This window comes from Mesoplodon bidens (genome assembly GCF_964165515.1).
Source record: "Mesoplodon bidens genome assembly, chromosome: 8".
NCBI lineage: Eukaryota > Metazoa > Chordata > Mammalia > Artiodactyla > Ziphiidae > Mesoplodon > Mesoplodon bidens.
This window is the reverse complement of record NC_138165.1, coordinates 105,744,214-105,766,998: the sequence shown is the minus strand read 5'-3', so window position 1 is coordinate 105,766,998 and position 22,785 is coordinate 105,744,214. Positions and strand designations below refer to the sequence as shown.

General features: G+C 46.6%; 1 protein-coding gene across 2 annotated transcripts; it reads left to right on the top strand.

Moving 5' to 3' along the window:
• The first annotated feature begins 12,856 nt into the window (after positions 1-12,856).
• NCL (nucleolin) lies at positions 12,857-22,537 on the top strand. 2 transcript variants are annotated; one of them, XM_081243345.1, is made up of 14 exons: positions 12,857-13,028; positions 14,124-14,240; positions 15,480-15,942; positions 16,328-16,528; positions 16,638-16,724; positions 16,909-17,050; positions 17,679-17,803; positions 18,940-19,063; positions 19,581-19,738; positions 20,230-20,353; positions 20,541-20,674; positions 21,199-21,325; positions 21,655-21,881; positions 22,053-22,537. In XM_081243345.1, the coding sequence occupies exons 1-14, from the start codon at positions 13,011-13,013 to the stop codon at positions 22,127-22,129; spliced, it is 2,124 nt and encodes a 707-aa protein (XP_081099471.1). In that variant the 5' UTR covers positions 12,857-13,010; the 3' UTR covers positions 22,130-22,537. The 2 variants fall into 2 exon arrangements, with proteins under 2 accessions (XP_081099471.1, XP_081099470.1); XM_081243344.1 differs by having other exon boundaries at positions 15,465-15,942.
• The last annotated feature ends 248 nt before the right edge of the window (positions 22,538-22,785 follow it).

The window sequence follows — 22,785 nt, the reverse complement described above, 5'->3', positions numbered from 1 at the left end:
TTAAAAACATGGAAGACTAGGGGACACTGATGGCTGTGGGGCAGTGAGGAGAGTCCAGAGGAGAATGAGGGCCCCTGAGCTGAGTCCTGAGACGCTCTGGAATAGAGGAATTGAGTGTCAAATACCAAAGGGGTCAAGTAAGGTGAGACCTAGAAGGTTTACTCACCAACAGTTGGTTGGTGAGGGAACGTTTCCCTTGTATGTGACAGCCAGGCCACCGATGACCTTGACCAGAGCACATTTTTTTCCCCCATCTAGGGTCCCCATCTTCCCCATGTAGGGTCCCCATCCTCCCCCCCCCCGTCACTATGTAGGGCCCCATCCTTTCCAGGCTTCCCAGCAGACTGAGCTGAGGAGACATGCGTGATCAGGAGCCCCAGGAAGGCTGAGCGAAAGCACAGCAAGGGGAAGCGCCCAGCACCTTTCTGGGAAATAGCAGTGATGGGGATCCCTGAGGCAACGCGAGTCCTGCCACCAGCACCATAATTTAGGGCCAACTGCAAAGTGAAAATGCAGGGCTCCTGTTCAACAGTTACTAAGGTTTCAAGATGGCAACAGCAGAGCATTAAACCAATCCCAGGGCCCTTCTAAGTGTGGATGGCATGCCTGTGAAGCTGGCCTTGCTGCCACCTGAGAGTTGAGTTCCCAAGAAAGCACCGTAGACCACAGGAGCTGGCTGGGGAGGCCCAGCCTCCTTCTCTGCAACTAGGACTCCCAGGCGTCCCCAGAACCAGGACATGCCTCAGGGCTGCCACCTGCTGGCTGTGTCAGGCCACTGCACCTCCCTTCGGAGAGAAGGACCTTGGGTGGAGCAGGAAAAACGGCTTGTTGATCTCCAGGTGTCCCAACCCTTCCTTTCACTGAAGAGAAAACAGCCCCTGAAGGGGCGTTTTGGCCGAGGTCACACTGGCCATAACTGTCGCACTTGAACCTCTCTGTTCTTTACAACCTCACAAATTAGAGATGGTACTCCCATGTGGATGAGGAAAGGAAATTAACAATTTGAGTTTCGTGGCTACTGTGGTTGCCTCCCATGACCCTTCTCTTGTCTAGGCACTCCCCTGATGATTCTTTGGGTACCCACTAGCCCAAGTGCTGACCCACCTGGGCCTGGGGCTGGGAGAGGCAGCATGACCTCATTACTCGGCCGCAGAGTGGGCCATAACCCAAGGACAGTGGAGGGGACTTCTTTTTGGCTGGGGCTGCTGGAAAAGACATTTTCTAGCTCCCTCTGGACACTAAGATGTGTAGACATGAGGGTCATTGCTTGAACTGCAGCAAGAGGTTTTGCCACCAGGATGAAAGCTGGTCTGAGCATGAAACTGACATGGGGAAATGGGGAAAGAAAGACAAAAAAGCAAGTACTGGATGACATCTTTGAGCTGCTGGATCAAGCCAGCCCTGAAGAGCTGAGAGTCAGGGTACCCAGCACTTTGCAGTGCTGAGAGCCAGTGAATCCCCTTGTGTATTTAAATAGTTTTGAGCAGCTGCTTGCGATGAAAGGCGTCTAATGCAAAAGTTCCTCAAACCTCCATCTGTCTCTAGCCCCATCTGCTATGATCACGAGTCCTCAAGCCCTCAGTCTCCCTTGAGTGTTCAAAGCACCAGGCCTCTCTCTCCAGGGCCTTTGCACAGGCTGTTGCATCTGCCAGGGCACTCTCCCCTCCCCCATCTAGCTGACAGATCCCATGGGCCATTATGGTCTCAGCCTAGATGGCATCTCCTCAACGAGGCTCTTCCTAATTCCGGTTCGCTCCAGAAACATTTGCTGAGCTCCTGCTCTGCCAGGCACCAGGCCAGGCCCACCTCTACCCCCCACCCCCCCGCCCCTCATGGGGAGCTCTGGAGATGCAGCAACATGAATCAAAGGGTCACACTCATGTCCTCAGACAAAGAGAAGAGACCTGGGCCTGGAAGTGAGAGTGTGGCTGGATGACCTGGGGATTTCAAAGAAAGCCAGTGAGACTGGAAAGCAGGGTCAGGGAGTTGGGAGTGGATCTTCCTGTCGTAGGAGCACGGAGGTGGTGAGGAGGGTTAGGGTGCTAGATATGTTGTGAAGGTAGTCAACTGGCCTTCCCTGTTTGCCAAGCTACCTTCTGATTCAGCTTCTATTGTAGGTCTGCAAATAAGCTGGTGCTGGTCCAGTGAGAGCTGTATTTGTCCCTGAAGGTTAATATATTTTTATATGGATTTTAAAATTGTGATACAATTCACATACCATAATGTATACTCTTCTAAAATGTACAGTTCTGGGGCTTCCCTGGTGGCGCAGTGGTTGAGAGTCTGCCTGCCGATGCAGGGAACACGGGTTCGTGCCCCGGTCCGGGAAGATCCCACATGCTGTGGAGCGGCTGGGCCCGTGAGCCGTGGCTGCTGAGCCTGCGCGTCCGGAGCCTGTGCTCCGCAACGGGAGAGGCCACAACAGTGAGAGGCCCGCGTACTGCAAAAAAAAAAAAAAAAAAAGTACAATTCTGGGTTTTGGTTTTTGGGGTTTTTTTTTTCACAAAGTTGTGCGACCATCACAACTGTCTAATTCTAGAACATTTTCATGACCTCAGAAAGAGACCCTATGCCCATCAGCAGTCATTCCCCATTTCCCTCTTCCCCTAGTCCCTGGAAACTACTAATCTCCTTTCTGTCTCTAAAGTTTGCTAATGTTGGATACTTCGTATAAATGGAATTATAAAGTATGTGGTATTTTGGATCTTCTTTCACTGAACATATTTTCAAAGTTCATCTATGTTGTAGCACAGATAAGTACTTTCCTTTTATTGCTGAATAATATTCCATTGCATGGAGAGACCACATTTTGTTTATCCACTCATCATTTGTTAGACATTTAGGTTGTTTCACTTTTTTGTCTACTGTGAATAATGCTACTGTGAACACTCATGTGCAGGTTTTTTTTGTCATGTGTGAGTTTTTGTATGGACGTATGCTCTCATTTCTCTTGGCTGTATACCTAAGAGTGGATTTGTTGAATTACATGGTAACTCTATGTTTAACCCTTTGAGGAACTGCCAGACAATTTTCCAAAGCAGCTGCACATTTTACACTCCCACCAGTAGTGTACAAGGCTTCCAATTTCTCCACATCCTCACCAACACTTGTTATTATCTGACTTTTTGATTATTGCCATCCTAGGGGTTGTGAAGATGTATCTCGCTGTGGTTTTGATTTGCATTACCTTGTTGGCTAATGATGTTGAGCACCTTTTCATTATTCAGTATTTGTTATATCTTCTTTGGAGAATGTTTATTCAAATCCTTTGCCCATTTTTTAACTGGGTGTTTTGTTTTTGTTTTTGTTGTTGAGCTATAGGAATTCTTTGTGTATTCTGGATATTAACCCCTTATATGATTAACAAATATTTTCTCCCATTATATATTATTATCTTTTCACTTTCTTGATAGTGTACTTTGCAACACAAAAGTTTTTTTTTATTTTGCTGAAGTCCAGTGTATCTCTTTTTTCTTTTGTTGCTTATGCCTGTGGTGTTATATCTAGGAAACCATTGCCTACCCTAAGATCAGGAAGATTTCCGCCTATGTTTTTTTTTTTTCTTTCATTTTTGGCTGCGTTGGGTCTTCATTGCCGTGAGCGGGCTTTCTCTAGCTGCGGCGAGCGGCGGCTACTCTTCGTTGTGGTGTGCGGGCTTCTCATGAGGTGGCTTCTTTTGTTGTGGAGCACAGGCTCTAGGCTCGTGGGCTTCAGTAGTTGTGGCACGTGGGCTCAGTAGTTGTGGCTTACGGGCTCTAGAACGCAGGCTCAGTAGTTGTGGCACACGGGCTTAGTTACTCTGCGGCATGTGGTATCTTCCCAGACCAGGGCTCAAACTCGTGTCCCCTGCATTGGCAGGCGGATTCTTAACCATTGCGCCACCAGGGAAGTCCCCGCCTATGTTTTCTTCTAAGAGTTTTATAGTTTTAGCTCTTACATTTACGTCATTGATCCATTTTGAGTTAATTTTTGTAAATGGTAGGAGATAGGTATCCAGTTTCATTCTTTTGCATGTGGATATCCAATTGCCCCAGCACCATTTGTTGAATAGATTGTTTTCCCATTGAATTATTTTGGCACCTTTGTCAAAATCAACTGACTATAAATGTATGGGTTTACTTCTGGATTTTCAGATCTATTTCTTTGATCTATATGTCTATTCTTATGCCACTACCACACAGTCTTGACTACCGCAGCTTTGTAGTAAGTTTTGAAATTAAAAAGTGTGTGTACCAACTTTGTTCTTTTCCAAGATTGTTTTGGCTATTCTGGGTCTCTTGAATTTTTATATGAGTTTTAGGATCAGCTTGTCAACTTCTACAAAGCAGGCAGCTGGTATTTTGATAGCGATTGTGTTGAATCTGAGATCAATTTGGGGAATGTTGCCATCCTAACAAAATTAAGTTTTCTAATCCATGAACACAGGATTTCTTTCAGTGTAATTTTCAGTGTACAAGTCTTGTACTCTTGTTAAACTTGTTCCTAAGTGTTTTATTCCTTTTGATGCTAGTGTTAACAGAATTGTTTTCTTAATTCCATTTTTGATTGTTCATTGCTATTGTATAGAAATATAATTGATTTTTGCACATGGATCTTGTATCCTGCCATCTTGCTGAACTTTTGATTAGCTCTAATAGTTTTTTGTGACTCCCACTGGATCTCTCTATATAAGATCATGTCATCTGCACGTAGAGATAGTTTTACTTCTCTCTTTCCAAACTGGATGACTTTTTTTCTCCCCCAAATCACCCTGGATATAACCTCCGGTACAGTGTTGACTAGAAGTGGTAAGAGCAGACATCTTCGTTTTGTTCTTATTCTCAAGGGAAAAAACTTTCAGTCTTTCATTATTGAGTATGATGTTAGCTGTGCGTTTTTTGTAAATGCCCATTATCAGATTGAGGAAGTACCCTTCTATTTCCTTGTTGAGTGTTTTATCATTAAAGGGTATTGGAGTTTGTGAAATGCTTTTTCTGCATCTATTGAGGTCAGTACAGTACATGGTTTTTGTCCTTTATGGTTAACACATTTTTAAAAGCAGTTACCTGTGCAGGTAGAGGAATAGGAACCAGGAGAATGGGAGACATGAGTGCAAGAGAGACTTTTTACTGTATATTCTTTTATATTTTTTGGTTTCTTGGATGTATTTCTTATTCAAAAATGAAATTATCTTTTAGAAAATTGTGGCAACATAAGCATAATATAAAATTTACCATATTAAACATTTTTAAGCATACAGCTCAGTAGTGTTAAGTATATTCACATTGTTGTGCAATCTCCAGAACTTTTTCATCTTGCAAAACTGAAACTCTATACCCATTAAACAACTCGGCATTGCCCCTCCTCCCAGCCCCTGGCAACCACCATTCTACTTCCTGTCTCTATGAATTTGACTCCTCTAGGTGCCTCATATAGTGAAATCATATAGTATGTGTCTTTTTGTGACTCACTTATTTCGCTTAGCATAATATCTTCAAGGTTCATCCATGTCATAGCATGAGTTAAAATTTCCTTTCCTTGTGTTTATCCATTCACTCATTGATGGATATCTGGGACCTTTGGCTATTGTGAATAATAGCCAAACACGGCTGTTGAACAAGGGTGTGTGATGTCTTTCAGACCCCACTTTCAATTCTTTTGGATATATACCCAGAAGTATTATTTCTGGATCATACAGTAGTTCTGTTTTTAATTTTTTGAGGAACCACTATAGTGTTTTCCATAATAGCTGCACCATTTTGCGTTTATACCAGCAGTGCACAGGGTTCTAAATTTCTCCACATCCTTACCAACACCTGGCTTTTTAAATTAATTAATTTATTATTTTTAAAAAATAAATTGGGCTTCCCTGGTGGCGCAGTGGTTGAGAGTCCGCCTGCCGATGCAGGGGACACGGGTTCGTGCCCCGGTCTGGGAAGATCCCACATGCTGCGGAGCAGCTGGGCCCGTGAGCCATGGCCGCTGAGCCTGTGCGTCCAGAGCCTGTGCTCCGCAATGGGAGAGGCCACAACAGTGAGAGGCCCGCGTAAAGCAAAAAAAAAAAAAAATAAAAAAAATAAAAAATAAAAAAATAAATTTATTTATTTATTTATTTGGGCTGCATTGGGTCTTTGTTGCTGCGTGCGGGCTTTCTCTAGTTGCGGCGAGCAGGGGCTACTCTTCGTTGCAGTGCGCGGGCTTCTCATTGCAGTGGCTTCTTGTGGAGCACTGGCTCTAGGTGCACGGACCTCAGTAGTTGTGGCATGCGGGCTCAGTAGTTGTGGCTCGTGGGCTCTAGAGTGCAGGCTCCATAGTTGTGGCGCATGGGTCCAGGTGCTCTGCGGCATGTGGGATCTTCCCAGACCGGGGCACGAATCCGCATCCCCTGCATCGGCAGGCGGACTCTTAACCACTGCGCCACCAGGGAAGCCCCTCACCTGGCTTTTTTTAAAATAGCAGCCATCCTGATAGGTGTGAGGTATAAATTATCTTTTTTTTTTTTTTTTTTTGCCGTACGCGGGCCTCTCACTGTTGTGGCCTCTCCCGTTGTGGAGCACAGGCTCCGGAAGCGCAGGCTCAGCGGCCATGGCTCACGGGCCCAGCCGCTCCGCGGCATGTGGGATCCTCCCAGACCGGGGCACGAACGCGTGTCCCCTGCATCAGCAGGCGGACTCTCAACCACTGCGCCACCAGGGAAGCCCTCAACTACTTTTAATCTTACCTTCTTTCAATCTTCCATGAAGGCAGGGCCCTAGACCCAGCTTTGACCCTCCTAGACCCAGGAGGACAACTGGAGGGATGGACAGGAACAGAGAAGGAGGTCCTGTGGGGGACAGTGGGGATTCATGAAAGGCAGGGTGTCCCAGCTCCGGCAAGGTGGCCATGGGCTAGGGTTAGACTGGAGGACCTGGAAGCGGCTTCCTTGTTCTCCACAGTCTCTGGAAACCCATCAGAATTCCTGAGCTCTCTATGGATAATCCTGGGTTCCTCCAACAGCTGTAAGTCATGTGGGCATCAGTCACAGAATCAGCATTTATTTATTTATAAAATGCAAATGTCTTTTTGTTTTTAATATTTATTTATTTTATTTTTGGCTACGCCGGGTCTTAGTTGTGGCATGCAGGATCCTCCGCTGTGGCGTGCAGGCTTCTCTCTAGTTGTGGCACGTGGGTTCTGTAGTTGTGGTGTGTGAGCTCTGAAGTTGTGGCACGTGGGCTCTCTAGTTGTGGCCCGAGTGCTCATTAGTTGAGGGTGCGCGGGCTTAGTTGCCCCGTGGCATGTGGGATCTTAGTTCCCTGACCAGAGATTGAACCCATGTCCCCTGCATTGGAAGGCATATTCTTAACCACTGGACCACCAGGGAAGTCCCTGAATCAGCATTTATTGAGCACCACCTGTTCGCTGACACTGTGCAGAGCCCAGGGTTAAAAGAACGAAGTCCACATGACCTCAAGAAGCTCACTGCGGAGTAGGAAAACAGACACGGAAGCACACTCACCCAAAGGCACGGTGACAGCTGGTGCTTTACAAGTAGGAATGAGTTTCCAACCCAGTCTGCAGATAACGGGGGTCTCCAGGAAGAGGTGGCTGAGTCAGAAGGTCAACCAGGAGGCCAGGAGTGGGCGGAGGTTGTCTCAGCCAGGAGAAGGAGCACAGGAGAGGGTGCAGGTGGGACAGAGGCCAGAGGGCCCATCGGGGGAAGGCCAGTGGTTCAGTTGCCTGAAGCCTGGAGGTCACAGCTGGGCACAGAACCAGGACTAAGGTGAGACAATTGAGGCAGTTGCCTTGGATACGAAGTTGAAGGCCAAAAACTCAGTAATCAGTACAATGTTTTAATGCAAAACATGAAACACATGTTCCGGGAGAGAAAACTGAATATTGTGAGAATGTCAGTCTTTCCAAAAGTAGTACAAGGAAATTCATGATGTTTAATTATCAAGTTTTAAATGAACACAGGATCAATAATAGTGTTGTGTAAGCCATAGTGGAGCCTGAGGCCAAAGAAATATCAGTAATTCTCATCCTGTGGGTTTTTAAAATTCGACTTTGTGTTGTGTATTTTTCACGTTAATGAAAAAATACTGCGCTGAAATACTACTCATCTTGATCACTCAGTTTCTGGTGCCCCTTAGATCTTGTTCCTGAGACAAATGCCTCACTCGCCTCACCTTAGTCCCCTTCTCTGCAGCACGAAGTGGGCTTTCATTGGTGGGCTGCGGCACTGGGGGTTCACCCTTCCGGGTAGGAGAAGTCATTGAAATCTTTTATTTATTAGAATGTGTTTGTATCTGTTGATTAAAAAAACTGATGTGGCAGGAATTCCCTGGCAGTCCAGTGGTTAGGACTCCGCGCTTTCATTGCCGAGGGTGTGGGTTCAATCCCTGGTCGGGGAACTAAGATCCTGCAAGCTGCGTGGTGCAGCCAATAAAACAAAAAAAAAACTGATGTGGCTACACATAAATTAAGATGGGGGGCAGGGCTTCCCTGGTGGCACAGTGGTTGAGAGTCTGCCTGCCGATGCAGGGGACACGGGTTCGTGTCCTTGTCCAGGAAAATCCCACATGCCACGGAGCGGCTAGGCCCGTGAGCCATGGCCGCTGAGCCTGCGCGTCCGGAGCCTGTGCTCCGCAGCGGGAGAGGCCACAGCAGTGAGAGGCCCGCGTACCAAAAAGAAAAAAAAAAAAAAAGATGGGGGGCAAGACTGGTGTCAGGGAGGCCAATTCAGAATTGCTGCCTTAATCTAGACAGCATGATGAAGCTTGAAGTAAGAAGGAAGCTGTGGGAAGAGTAGGGGAGCGATTCCAAAGACTCCCAAGGGCCAGGCTGTGGGAAGCCCCTGCCTTGGGGGCTGAGGGGGACGGTCAGGTCTAAGACTGTGTCCAGCCCTGGGCTGGGAGGGCCGGTTGCTGTGTTTCGTTTAAGAAGGTATGAAAGATGGCAGTTCAGAGCGGAGGAAGAAGCTGAATTCGGTTTGTGACGCTTGGAATTTGAAGATCTATAGGACACCAAAGGGAGCTGCCTGGAGCCCAGGAGGAAAGAGGCTCCCGCAGAGACCCTGATTTGGGCACTGTCAGGGGACAGTCGTCCCCGGGAGGTGGAACCAAAACCAGAGAGGGTACCCCAAGCAGAGGGGCAGGAGGTGGGGGTATGTACAGAAGGGAGTTGAGGCCACGGGGGGCCCTATTCTTCCAAAAGAGAGAAGAGCAGACGGGAATTATCGTAATTGTCACACCACACTCCATTCATTGAACGGACATTTCCTACGCATCTTTTAGGCACCAGGCACTGTCTGGGCACTTAAGAGGCACTAAGCCATCCTGGCAGTAAGCTCCGCCCCCCCAGAGCCTACATTCTGGCTTACTCTTCTGTGTTAGTTACACAGGTACGCTTACCTTTACTCTCAAATTGGTGTGGACCAAGGGGTAGCCCCTTCATTTGGGAATCCTCACTCACTTAATCTTGTCCTCTTGTTTCTTTTCTAAGCTTCCAACTCTCCCTCCACTGGGTCCTTCCCCATAGGCTATAAGCTATGGGGAAGCTGGAGCTGCGACCACTCCCTCTCCCAGGAGTGCTTCCTACAGGGGCCCTGCACTTAGCGCTGCCACTTCTCCGTCTGCAGCACTGTGGCTTCCACCCCATCACACTTGCCAAAATCTCCAACGTCTTTTAATACCAAATCCAGTAGACCCTCTCAGGCCTCACCTTATTTGACTTTTTTGTGCCATTGGATACTGTTCTTTCTTCCTTTTTTCTGGAAACCCTTTCTTCCCTTGGCTTCCAAAACTCCCCTTTTCTAGCTTGGCTTCTGCCTCTGGGCCTTCTCCCACCCTAGATGTTTCCCACCACTGGGTCTGGGTCTGCCCAGCCTTCTCCTCTCCTCACTCTGGCTGCTATGCTAGGCTGGTCCCTCATGCCATCTGTGTCTGCAGCTGTGTGACCACCTCCATAGAGCCAGCTGCCTAAAGCAGCGGTCCCCAACCTTTTTGGCACCGGGGACTGGCTTTGTGGAAGGCAGTTTTTCCACGGACGGGGCGTGCGGTGGGGAGAGAGGATGGTTCAGGAGGTGATGGGAGCGACGGGGAGCAGCAGATGAAGCTTTGCTCACTCACCCACCGCTCACCTCCTGCTGTGCGGCCCGGCTCCCAACAGGCCGTAGACCAGTATCGGTCCCCTGCGGGTTGGGGACACCTGGCCTAAAGCAATGGGTATTTCTTATGCATCCATCATGTCCAACATTGAACTCAGGAGCTTCCCTCCAGAACTGCAGCTCTGCTGGTGTCACTCCACATACATACACACACTCAGCAGCTAATGGAAATAAATGATCTGTTCTCCCTCTCTATTCAAGTCACCAAGTCTGTCAATAATAATAGCTAATACTGAGGGCTTATTACACCTCTCACTTAATACTTTAATACTCATAACAACCCAAATGTCAGGTACTATTATTATACGCTTTTTTTTTTGCGGTACGCGGGCCTCTCACTGTTGTGGCCTCTCCCATTGCGGAGCGCAGGCTCCGGACGCACAGGCTCAGCGGCCATGGCTCACGGGCCCAGCCGCTCTGCGGCACGTGGGATCTTCCCAGACCGGGGCACGAATCCGCATCCCCTGCATCGGCAGGCGGACTCTCCACCACTGCGCCACCAGGGAAGCCCTATTATACGCATTTTATAAAGCAATGGGATGACAGAGCAGGGTCTCAATTTAAATCCTAGTTCCTAGCTAATATGACCCTAGACAAGTTAACTTATCTATGCCCCAGTTTCTGTAAAATAGTGATAATTTTTTTCTAAGAGTAAATGAATTTATATATATATTATGTATAAAGAACTGGAATAGTGCTTGGAACTTCGTAAGTATTATATAAGTATTAGCTATTACTGTTTTTCTATCCCAGGCTGACCCCAAAGCAAGGCACTTGAACACTAAGCTACACTGGCTTTCTCCACTGCTCCTTTTACCTAAATACTTCATTCATTCAACAAATAATTTTCACCACTACTTATGTGAGGCAATGCTTGAGGTGCCAGGAATATAGCAAAGAACAAAGTCTGTGTTCTTGTGGCTGGGGAAGGAGCAAACAGACAGTAAACAGACAAGAAAAATGCCAGGTAGTGGTAAGCACCTGCAGAGGACTCGGTTAGGGTGATGTGGTAGGGAGCCTCTGGGTGGCACTTTTCATTGGAGGGTTGGGGAAAGGCCTCTTAAGAGGTGATATCAACTGAGATCTGATGACAAGCCAGCCACGCCAGTATTTCTATAACTCATCCCTGTCACTTGATCATGCACTGCTCTCTCCAGCCTCTTCCCATGAGTGCCCCAAGCTTGCTCTGTGCCAAACTGCTTGCAAACACGTGGGTCTTATTCCACCATGCCTTGGCTTATGCTGTTCTTTCCATCCCCCGTCGCCCAGTAAGTGTCCCCTTGGTCCCCATCCCAGAGTTCAAAATGAGAACCTCCTCAGGGTGCTCTCCACAGATCATCAGAAAGCAGGGTGCAGACCAGAGAACTGGCCCCAGCTTCCTTCCTGATCAGAGAGCCCCAGTGGGTAGCTGTGAGTTTCCTATTCACTCAGTCACAGGAGCCTTCCAGGAAGAATTGCAAAATAACTTGATAGCTCACAGAATCCCCACCAGCCCTTGTTAAAATACAAAATCCTGGGCCCAATGCCACACCTCTTTAATTAGAAACTCCAGAGGTGATTCTGAACATTAGTTCAGTTAGGGAAATATCATCACAGCTGAAGGTATCTTGGTTTTGTACCAGGCACCAGGTGCCCAGGATGTAACCATCCTACCTGGGCAGGCTCAAAACTGAAGAAAGCGCTCTAGGTTAAGTTTGACACCAAAGTTTTGCCACAGTGACCCATCTGAATAATTGGCAAAAACACAACGCAAGGGCAATTTTCTGCGCTTCCGCCAACAAGGGAACCTTCCTTTGACTCTTCTGATTGACTCCTAGACCATCTAGTGACACTGATTTAGCAGCCACCATTTTTAAATAGCTGCTTTAGTCCCAAATAACAAAGAGGGAACTTTTGAGTGGTCAAAGGCCCTGCACTGTGGTTGGCCTGACCAAGTTCTTCTCCCCACCCCGCAGTTGTAACATCCAGTGACCACCAGGGTGTTTCCCACTGGTAAAATGACCTAGTGCATGAGGTTTCTTGAGATTAAATATTATGTTTGTGCGCTGCTCACAGTAAACCTCACAAACATACGCGACCGTCTATATCAGCAGCTCTCAGAAGGCAGCGTCAGGCACGTGGGCCGGGTGGGGGGGGGAATTCACCGGCAGACGGGGACTTTCTGGCTCTTGGTTCGTTAGCGGGCGGGACGAAGGTGGGCCCTCAACGCGGTGGACCCTGAATTCCCGACGGTCTCGGGCTAATTAGGAAACGGGGCAAAATCTTATCTTTCCTCCCTCCAGGAGGCTCTGCGTGGAGTGCGGGCCGGGGTCGCCCGTGAAGCCTCCCAGGAAACTCAAGCCCTCCACAGTCGACGAGACCCAGACACACTGGGGAGCCGAAAACCACCGTTACCCACCGCCCGGGAATTAGGGAACACGCGGCGCCAAAAATGTCCGTCCCACGGCGCAGGCGCCACGAGCGCGGGCCGTGGATGGGCACTCCGAGAACCGCGCGCCCACGGGCCAATCAGCGCTGGCCTTGCACAAAGCGAGTCCCGCCTCCAGGCCTCCGCCACGAGTCCCCTCCCCCCTTCTCTGGCCTCCTCTGCCCGCCCACTCTTGCCCGTGCCCCGCCCCGCGCCGTTCTCAGGTACAGGCTCGCGATTGGCTTATGGGAGGGACGCGAACTCTGGTTGGTCGCGGCGGAGTCACGAGGGCGCCGTCGTCGCCTTTCCAGAGGCGATTACTGGGCAGGCTCAGTCTTTCGCCTCAGTCTCGAGCTCTAGCTGGCAGCCAAGCGTACGAGCTCTGCGATCAGCGGCCGCCATCGACGTTGCTTCGCTTCTTCTGGCCTCATCTGCGCCACTCGCTCGCCACACACTCCGCAGTCCTAAGCCGCTATCATGGTAAAGCTTGCAAAGGTAAGAGGCCTTGCCCGCGCGAGCACGGACGTCAAGGCCTGTTTTCCGAGGAGCGCGCGCGCGGCGCCGCCAGGAGGAGGGCCTGCGCGCCGTCTCGGGCGCCTTCGAGGGCGCCATAGTGCGGGAAGTCTCGCGCGATTAGCTGGGAGGTCTCGCGGCTTTTGGCTGTGTGGTAGCGACGTGAAGAGCTTCGGCAGGTGCCGCGGATGGTCGATGCGGCGGGGAAGGACTTTGGGGCTGAGCGCGGGAAGGGGGCGCTGGGCCCCGGACGGATGAGGCCAAACTCCTGCGCCGGGCCCGAGCGGAGCCCCGCCTCCTGACGCATGTGCCCCGGCTCGCGGCCCGCCACGTGGGCCGCGCCGCGTGGGTTCTGGCGCCTCCTGAGGGCCGAGGGCCCCGGGCCCTGGGGCGGAGAGGGGCGGCCCACGGGGGTCTCAGCTCCGGGCGGGCGGCAGGAGGGCTCCGGAAGGAGGCCCTGCCGCGTGCGTTCTGCGCCGGGCAGCGCGCACATGGTGGCCTGCGACTTACCCCCACGTGGCCCTGCTGGGGATGAAAGGGGCGGGGTTGATAACCTGGGAAAGGAAAACTTAACGGAATACTAAAGGTTAAGACGTGGATTTTTTTTTTTTTTAAGGCTGCCCTAATTTAAATTCAGACGAGGGTGGTGGGATTAGGTGCCACAACTTACCCCAGAGGCTTTTTTAAGGTGGTTTTCCCCAGGTGAAGGGCCATGGATTGTTAGCTGTTACAGTGGTCCGATTGTAGGCTGTATTGAAAATTGTGTGCCGCGATGCAAGGTTCGATTCTGGCTGGGTGTGTAGTTTTTTAAATGGGTGTGCTTAAAGGACGCAGCAAGAAGAGAGAGACCGTTTTCTTGAAGTTGCGTTTTTATCCTAAGGTTGGTTTTTGAAGAACTTGACAGGAAATATGTGGGAAGTTGACAATTCACCTGTGGTAACATTGGCATGAAGAGTAGTTTTTACGTTAATTGTGCTTAACAGTACGAAGAGCGGGTTCTGAGGGAGATGAGTTCAGTTCTACTCCGAAGAATGGCCTGAAATGTGGGAGGTGTAATGTGTCATGCGTCTGTTTTAGGCCGGTAAAAATCAAGGTGACCCCAAGAAAATGGCTCCTCCCCCAAAGGAGGTAGAAGAAGATAGTGAAGATGAGGAAATGTCAGAAGATGAAGAGGATGATAGCAGTGGAGAAGAGGTAATTGTATATAGTTGAACGCAGAGTTGTGTTAAACTACAAAATGGAGAGTTAAAAGCACATGGTACTGGGTGTCTGAAAATACTGGCAAAAAATAGCATTATCTTTATTCATATATGACCTGTTGTAAGGGTCCAGCGTTTCACAACGTTTTTGTTGACCTGTCGAGATACCATAAGAGTAAGTGTTTGAATGAACTTGAGAGGAAAGGTGTGGCGTTTTCATGTGCCCTCTGCAGGGCTTGGTGTGATATAATGCAATAATACATTATTAGTTTTCCACTTGGAACACATTAGCCCCACATAGCAGCTGGAGAAACAGCCTGGACAGTTAACTGTCCTGCGAGTGGCAGCTCTGAGCATTATATTTAGGTCTGAGGTTAGCCTTAACAGATTCTTCGAGTCTCTAAGTAGGATTAGTTGGTCTCTGTTACCCTGTATGGGCTTGATAATACTAAACACTGTTACAATGTGTGGATTGCGGGTTGCCACCTCCCCTCGTGTTAGCACTTCCGTCAGCACTCCCAGCGACTGTGGGCTGTAGCTGTAAAGACAACTGATTGCAGTATTTGCTCATGTTTCTTACTTAGAATTTAAGAAAGAGTTTATTTTGACACACAGAACCTGATAAAACCAATAGTCAACAAAATGTGGTTTTGAGTGTGACTTAAATGTAAATAAATGACCGTTTTTTTATCAAGCTAATTGTTCACGCTTTGTATTAATTTTGCAACGATTGACTGTACAGCTTGACTATTTGATGTTCATTTTCTCTTCGGTCCTAAGAATGAGCGTTCAGTGAACTTTATTCCTCCACCCACTGTGAGAGCCCCAAATAACTTCATAACACGTAACAGGTAGTCCTTTCTATGTGTAAGGCTTTTAATTACATCTATCAATGCAGTCCTTAAAGCATTGTATAAAATTGAGTTATTTTCAGACGGGAAACTATTGAGGCTTAAAATTAAGCTTTAAAACTTTGCCAAAGCCCACGCAGTGGCATCCAGTCTGTTTTCAGAGCCCCTGTTAGGGTGTGCTGCGGGATGAGGACTGTGACTTGAAGCGTACAGAAGGACATGTTACTTGACCCTGTAGTTTAACTTGCTAACATCTAGTGCATGTGGTCTTCAACTAGAGGCAGTGCTAGAATTTAGCATTCATTTATGGGACCAAGGCTCTCTTGAGTTTGGAAACAGGCCTATGTTGGTTTTTATTTATTCTTAAGGTTGTTATTCCTCAGAAAAAAGGCAAAAAGGCTACCACAACTCCAGCAAAGAAGGTGATGGTTTCCCCAACAAAAAAGGTTGCAGTTGCCACACCGGCAAAGAAAGCAGTTGTCACCCCTGGCAAAAAGACAGCTGCTACGCCAGCCAAGAAGACAGTTACACCTGCCAAAGCAGTAGCAACACCTGGCAAAAAGGGAGCCACACCAGGCAAAGCATTGGTAGCAACCCCTGGTAAGAAGGGAGCAGCCGCTCCAGCCAAGGGAGCAAAGAACGGCAAGAATGCCAAGAAGGAAGACAGTGATGAGGAAGATGAAGATGACAGTGAAGAGGAGGATGAGGATGATGAAGAGGAGGATGAGGATGAATTCGAGCCAGCGGTGATGAAAGCAGCTGCTGCTCCTGCCTCAGATGATGAGGATGACGAGGATGAAGATGACGCTGAAGACGATGATGAGGATGACGAGGATGACGAGGATGGTAAGGCATTGTATTGGGAGTCCTTGGGCTCCTGTTTGCAAGAAACATTAGGGGTGAGGTGTGGATGGTAATGCTATACTCCTGATGACCTGGGGTGGTTTAGACAAGCGTCACCCCCAGGGGTTCTCTGGGCTGGTTGTGGTGCACTAGTGGTGCCTGTGTGGTGCCCGTGGATGATTGCCTGCTCCTGGGTAGCATGCTTCAAACAGCTCATCCTGTATTTTTCACAATGTAGATTTTTGCTTCCAAGTGATTTGTTAATTCTTGCCATAGCCTAAGCACAGTGGCATGGACAAGATTACATTTATTTTCCTTTGGCTTTTCCTAGGACTAGGAATAAAACTGGGATAATTCTGAGTTTTTGACTAGGTGGCTTCCCTTTCAGACTCTGAAGAAGAAGCTATGGAGACTGCACCAGCCAAAGGAAAGAAAGCTCCAGCAAAAGCTGCTCCTGTGAAGGCAAAGGGCACTGCTGAAGATGAAGATGAGGAGGATGACGATGACGAGGAGGAGGAGGAGGAGGAGGAGGATGAAGACGAGGAGGAGGAAGAAGATGACCAGGAGGAGGAGGAGGAAGAGGAGGAAGGTAACCAAGTTAGATTTTGAAGTACATTGGCATGAGTTTTGTTTAAAGGAGATGTTTGAGTATGTGTGGCTACTTGTGGATGACATAGATTGTTTGATATCTTGACCAGAACTTGTCAAAGAAGCACCTGGAAAGCGAAAGAAGGAAATGGCCAAACAAAAAGCAGCTCCTGAAGCCAAGAAACAGAAAGTGGAAGGTAACTTAGAGAATTGGGAGGTGGGAAATAACACCTAATAGCACAAGTGATGAACAACAAAGGGACTTAATACTGAAACCTGATGTTATATTGCAATGTGCTGATGTGCTGTGTACAGAAATAATTTGACTAATAGTCAAATATACTGGAAAATAGACTAATTTGAGTAAATTCTTTTGTGCAGCCACAGAACCAACTACATCTTTCAATCTCTTTGTTGGAAACCTGAACTTCAGTAAATCTGCTCCTGAATTGAAAACGGGTATCAGTGACCTTTTTGCGAAAAATGATCTTGCAGTTGTTGATGTCAGAATTGGTTTGTCTAGGTAAGTATGGGGGAGCTGTGCCGTAGTTCTGCACGATACTCGTGGGTCTGCTAATGCCTTTTCCTTCCCCTTTTAGAACCATAGCCCGTTATCTTTAAATGTGAGTATGTTAAAGTCTTCAAAGATTAGACATTAATGAATTAAATCATTGGCCTGTCAAATTGTAAAACCCCCAAATTGAAATTTTTTCCGTAATCTTCCTTAACTTTTGATATAGCACAGTCTAGTTTCTAATAATGAGATTTGATGCTTATCTTAGAAGTATCTATTAGACCTGAGAAGCCATAATAGTGAATGCTTTTAATCAGACAGGATTTTCCTATATTAGTGCTGAAACAGGTTTTTTTGTCATCTGCTATCAGTTGTTAAGGTGCAGTGTAACTAATGAAGATCTCAGAAGTGAACTTGCGTCAGGTCTCGGTACTTAGATCCTGCTCTGTAGCCTCAGCTTAAAAGAGCCTGATTCAATTTTACTAATTGATAGGTGCTTTTTAATCCTTGTTTGCACCATCATATTAGTGTTGCTGCTTGCCCAGAGTATGTGTTACGTGGCTCTTGTTTGGTGGAGTTTTTTTGTTTTTTCCCGCCACGTGTAATTTTTTTTTTTTTGGTCCTCTTCGCCTTAAAGGAAGTTTGGCTACGTGGATTTTGAATCTGCTGAAGACCTGGAAAAAGCCTTGGAACTCACTGGTTTAAAAGTCTTTGGCAATGAAATTAAACTAGAAAAACCAAAGGGAAAAGACAGTAAGAAAGGTATGTAAAGCTTTAGGTAATGATGATACTTGTTAATGGTTATGTATCTAATCTAATGTAGACAAGCCAGGGTAAGTAGTTAACTGTTTTCCCTTTGGCTTCCTCATAATGTTGTGAGGACTAAATGAATTAGAATGTTAAATGTTTACAACAGTGCCTGGCACTGCTTGCTAGACTTAATCAAAAAATAATTGGTTAGATGTACCTAAATTAATAGGGTCCTTTCCTCACTGGACCTAGAGCAGATCCCTAACTACTCCTTTTGCATCTTTTACCCTTCTCTGTATGCACTTGTCACATTTTAAGTGTGTGTTTATGATCTTTTTACTTTTTAAAGTAAAAAAATTTTTTTGGCCATGCTGTGCAGCTTATGGGTTGCTATTTCTGTGACCAGGGATCGAAGCATGCCCCTTGCAGTGGGAGCTCTGAGTCCCAACCACTGGACCGCCAGGGAATTCCCTACACTTGTTTTTTTTATGATCTTTTTAATGGAAACATACTGAACATCTCCTCTCTATATACTACATAATATTTAGCTGTATTTTTTTTTTTTTTTTTTTTTTTTTTGCGGTATGCGGGCCTCTCACTGTTGTGGCCTCTCCCGTTGTGGAGCACAGGCTCCGGACGCGCAGGCTCAGCGGCCATGGCTCACAGGCCTAGCCACTCCGCGGCATGTGGGATCTTCCCGGACCGGGGCAAGAACCCGTGTCCCCTGCATTGGCAGGCGGACTCTCAACCACTGCGCCACCAGGGAAGCCCTATTTAGCTGTATTTTAAATATTCAGTGCATAGTTTGTTGTCAGCTGGGACAGCAATTTGTTCTGCCACTGCTATATTTCCACAATAGCAGAGTGCCTCCTACAGTGTAGAATCTCTTTTTTTTACTTTTAACCTTTTTATTTTTATTTTTTTGGCTGTGCTGTGTGGCACGCAGGATCTTAGTTCCCTGACCAGGGATCCAACCCGTGCCCCCTACATTGGGATTGCAGAGTCTTAACCACTGGACGGCCAGGGAAGTCCCTCAAAATTATTTCTTAAACAGAACTTTTACATTGGTCAGTCTTTGGTGATCTTTGGGGGAAGAATGGTCTTTTAAGCCATCCAGTTCATTTTTGTGTTTTTGTTTTTTAATCTAGAGCGAGATGCGAGAACACTTTTGGCTAAAAATCTTCCTTATAAAGTTACTCAGGAAGAATTAAAAGAAGTGTTTGAAGATGCTGTGGAGATCAGATTAGTCAGCAAGGATGGAAAGAGTAAAGGGTATGTTTCGTGTCTACTGCAGTGTTTCATTAAAATTAATGAACTTTACTAATTTATAAAAGAAATGTTGATTTAATTTTCCTGTGTTTGTGATTTTGGGCAAATTAATTATTCTGTAACCTATGTCAGTCACCCATCTGTACAGTGGGGATAATGTACTTTAAGTGATAAAATAGAGTGATTTTATTATAAGATGAGCTAATGTATAAAATAGTATATATGTGCCTAGCTTACAGTAAATGTTTTGGAAATAATTGTAGTTATTGTAGTGAGGTGGACTTAATGTGAACAGATTTTCTAGAAGTGTTTGGCAAACTTTCTATAGTGGGAGGAAAGTTTAAATTGAAAAGTGGAAGATGGCAGAAACCTTGAACATTTCAATTACTATAGAACAAAGGACATTTTTATTGTATTTATCTGAAATACGGGCATATTGCTGAAATTAAAAACATTTGTGTTAGAGAATTAATATGGTTTTAAAAATGAAGTGAGTTCTTAATGTTTTTTCCTTTTGTAGGATTGCTTATATTGAATTTAAGACAGAAGCTGATGCAGAGAAGACCTTGGAAGAAAAGCAGGGAACAGAGATAGATGGGCGATCCATTTCCCTGTACTATACTGGAGAAAAAGGTCAAGGTCAAGACCATAGAGGTGGAAAGAATAGCACTTGGACTGGTAAGAATTTACAGGCTTCCTACAGGGTTCTGGAATTGATGGAGGGGAAAGAAATCCTTTGCATCTTTGTACTTTATAAAGTTGACTGATAAATTGGATGTAGATGTAGATCAGCAAGTTATACCTGTATTTGTAATTGAGTGTCTTGAATGAGAGCTATATGAGATCTTTGTACTAGAACACAGATAAATCTAGCTTCCTTTGCATGTTTTATACTGTAAAGGACTTAGATCGTGTGCATTTAAAAATTAGAATATGCTAGGAAGACACAGGGCTGTAGTCAGCTTACATCTGAACAGTAGGAGTGGAAGGAAGCAGCATGTAACAGTACGTAGTAGTTCTTGATATGTTGAGTACCAGGTAGGGTTCCACTTGTATCAACATTGGTGTGTTAACTCTCCCAAGCACAGATTCTTTAAGAACAATGTATAGCTGTGACTGAAGTTGGGAACTACTGCTTCAGTCTTAATTTGCCATCTCTTTATTTGTAGGTGAATCAAAAACCCTGGTTTTAAGCAACCTCTCCTATAGTGCAACGGAAGAAACTCTTCAGGAAGTATTTGAGAAGGCGACGTTTATCAAAGTGGCCCAGAACCAAAGTGGCAAATCTAAAGGGTAAAATAATTAGTATCTTTATGTTGTCACTTACAGGCTTTTAAGAGTATCTTGTGGAGGTAAAACCATGTTCTCCTGGCCATTAGTAGAAGCTGCACAGTTTAAGTGTTGGAAGAAAAAGGCTTGGTGGCATCAGAGGAGCAGTGTGCTTGGTAACTTACACGAAATGTTGACTCTTTATCCTCAGGTATGCATTTATAGAATTTGCGTCATTTGAAGATGCTAAAGAAGCTTTAAATTCATGTAATAAAAGGGAAATTGAGGGCAGAGCCATCAGGCTGGAGTTGCAAGGACCCAGGGGACAACCTAATGCAAGAAGCCGTAAGTTACTTCATTAACGGGATGTTGTGGTTGCATCCTCAGATCTAGAACATTTGTTTCTGTTGCTGCTGAGTAAATGATACTGGATATGATGACTGATTATCTGAGAAATAACTGATGAAATCTCAAGAGAAGTCCTCTAGATAGTCAAGTTCTGATCCAGCTAAGTCAGCACTGAGCAGCACATTTGCCAGGGCTTTACTGTCCTGTATGGTGTTTGTAGCCGCCTGGTTTAGAACTACTTTCACTTGCTTGGGTCGCTGCTTCTCCCGTTTTCCATAGAAGATTCTCAACTGCTCTGATGATCAGTGTAAACTTGACATGGCATTTGGTCTAAGCCCTTTGCTTTAAACATTAGTTGACTAAGTTGCTTTTACCCAGACACTCAAGGTGAAAGGCTACCTTTTGCTAAGATGAGCATTCTTAGCCAGTAGTCAGATACTAGACTGCAACATGCAAGTCCAGCATGTTGTCATAAATTGTGACTTTAATAAAAAGTACAATTTTTATTTTTTCTTTCCCAGAACCATCCAAAACTCTGTTCGTCAAAGGTCTGTCTGAGGATACTACAGAAGAGACATTAAAGGAGTCCTTTGACGGCTCTATTCGTGCAAGGATAGTCACTGACCGGGAGACTGGATCCTCTAAGGGGTAAGTAAGATGCAGGGAACGTGTGGTGTCCACCAGGTGGAGAGCTCCCACCTAAGACGTCTTCTCATTGAGCTCCTTTCTGTCGATCGGTGACAGTTTAGGATTCGCACGAGAAGAAGAGACAATTCACAGAGCTAGCATTCTTGCCTTCTGTCTTCACAGAGGTATATTCAGCTGTTTTGTGGGACATTCTGTTTCAGCTTTCCATAGGGAACTGCCCTCACCTGGGTCTTTTCCCAGCTAAGCGTCACCATCCAACATGTGGGAGTAACTTGGCATTTGTTCCACATGTTGGCTTTATAATGGGCAATTTCGTTTGGTGTTTTTAGGTTTGGTTTTGTAGACTTCAACAGCGAGGAAGAGGCCAAAGCTGCCAAGGAGGCCATGGAAGATGGTGAAATCGATGGAAACAAAGTTACTTTGGACTGGGCCAAGCCTAAGGGTGAAGGTGGCTTCGGTGGCCGAGGAGGAGGCAGAGGTGGCTTCGGTGGCCGAGGAGGAGGCAGAGGTGGCGGCCGAGGTGGATTTGGAGGCCGAGGCCGGGGAGGCTTTGGAGGTAAGGGGCGCGGTGGCCACCCAGCTGTGTGCGCCAGGTAGCCGTGGCAGTGCACTCCCGGACCTGAGCCTGCAGGCCCCGGTTCCTGCACCAGTCCCCACTCGTCCTGCTGGGGAGGGGATGGCTGGCAGCTTTGCAGCCACTCTTCAGTGACGGCTTGCCTTCCTGCAGGGCGAGGAGGCTTCCGAGGCGGCAGAGGAGGAGGAGGAGACCACAAGCCACAAGGAAAGAAGACGAAGTTTGAATAGTTTCTTCTATCCCTGTCTTCCCCTCTTCCATTTGAAAGAAAGGACTCTGAGGTTTTTACTCTGTTACCTGCTCAATGACGGAGCCTTCTGAGGACATTCCAAGACAGTATACAGCCCTGTGGTCTACTTGGAAACCCGTATAGATAACATTTCAAGGGAGATAACCCTGTTGGTGTTGACTGGATATTCGTATAAACTTTTTAAAGAGATGCGTGATAGAGCTAACCCTTATCTGTAAGTTTTGAATTTATATTGTTTCCTCCCATGTACAAAACCATTTTTTTCCTACGGAGTTTTTTGGTTTTGTTTTGTTTTGTTTTGCATTGGTGGGTTATAAAGGAAAGCAGAATGTTTTATCATGATTTTTGCTTTAGCAACTTTGGGACAAATTAAAAGTCCTAAACTCTGGTGCCAGACTTGTACTTCCTGTCCTAGAGTGTTTCTCCTGGAATATCACTGAGAGTGGAGCATGGCAAATCAGTTCTGCCACTTCAGATCTCCACCCCCTGTGAAAATGCTTATGCTTTGGTTTCAGGTATCCCAGCCATAAGTTTTTGCAGCCCTGTGTATGTCATGTGAAAGGCTCATTGGAAGTCCACTGTGGCCTTACCCCACTTAGAAACAGGCCTGAGGGGTCAGGGGTCCTGAAAAAGTGC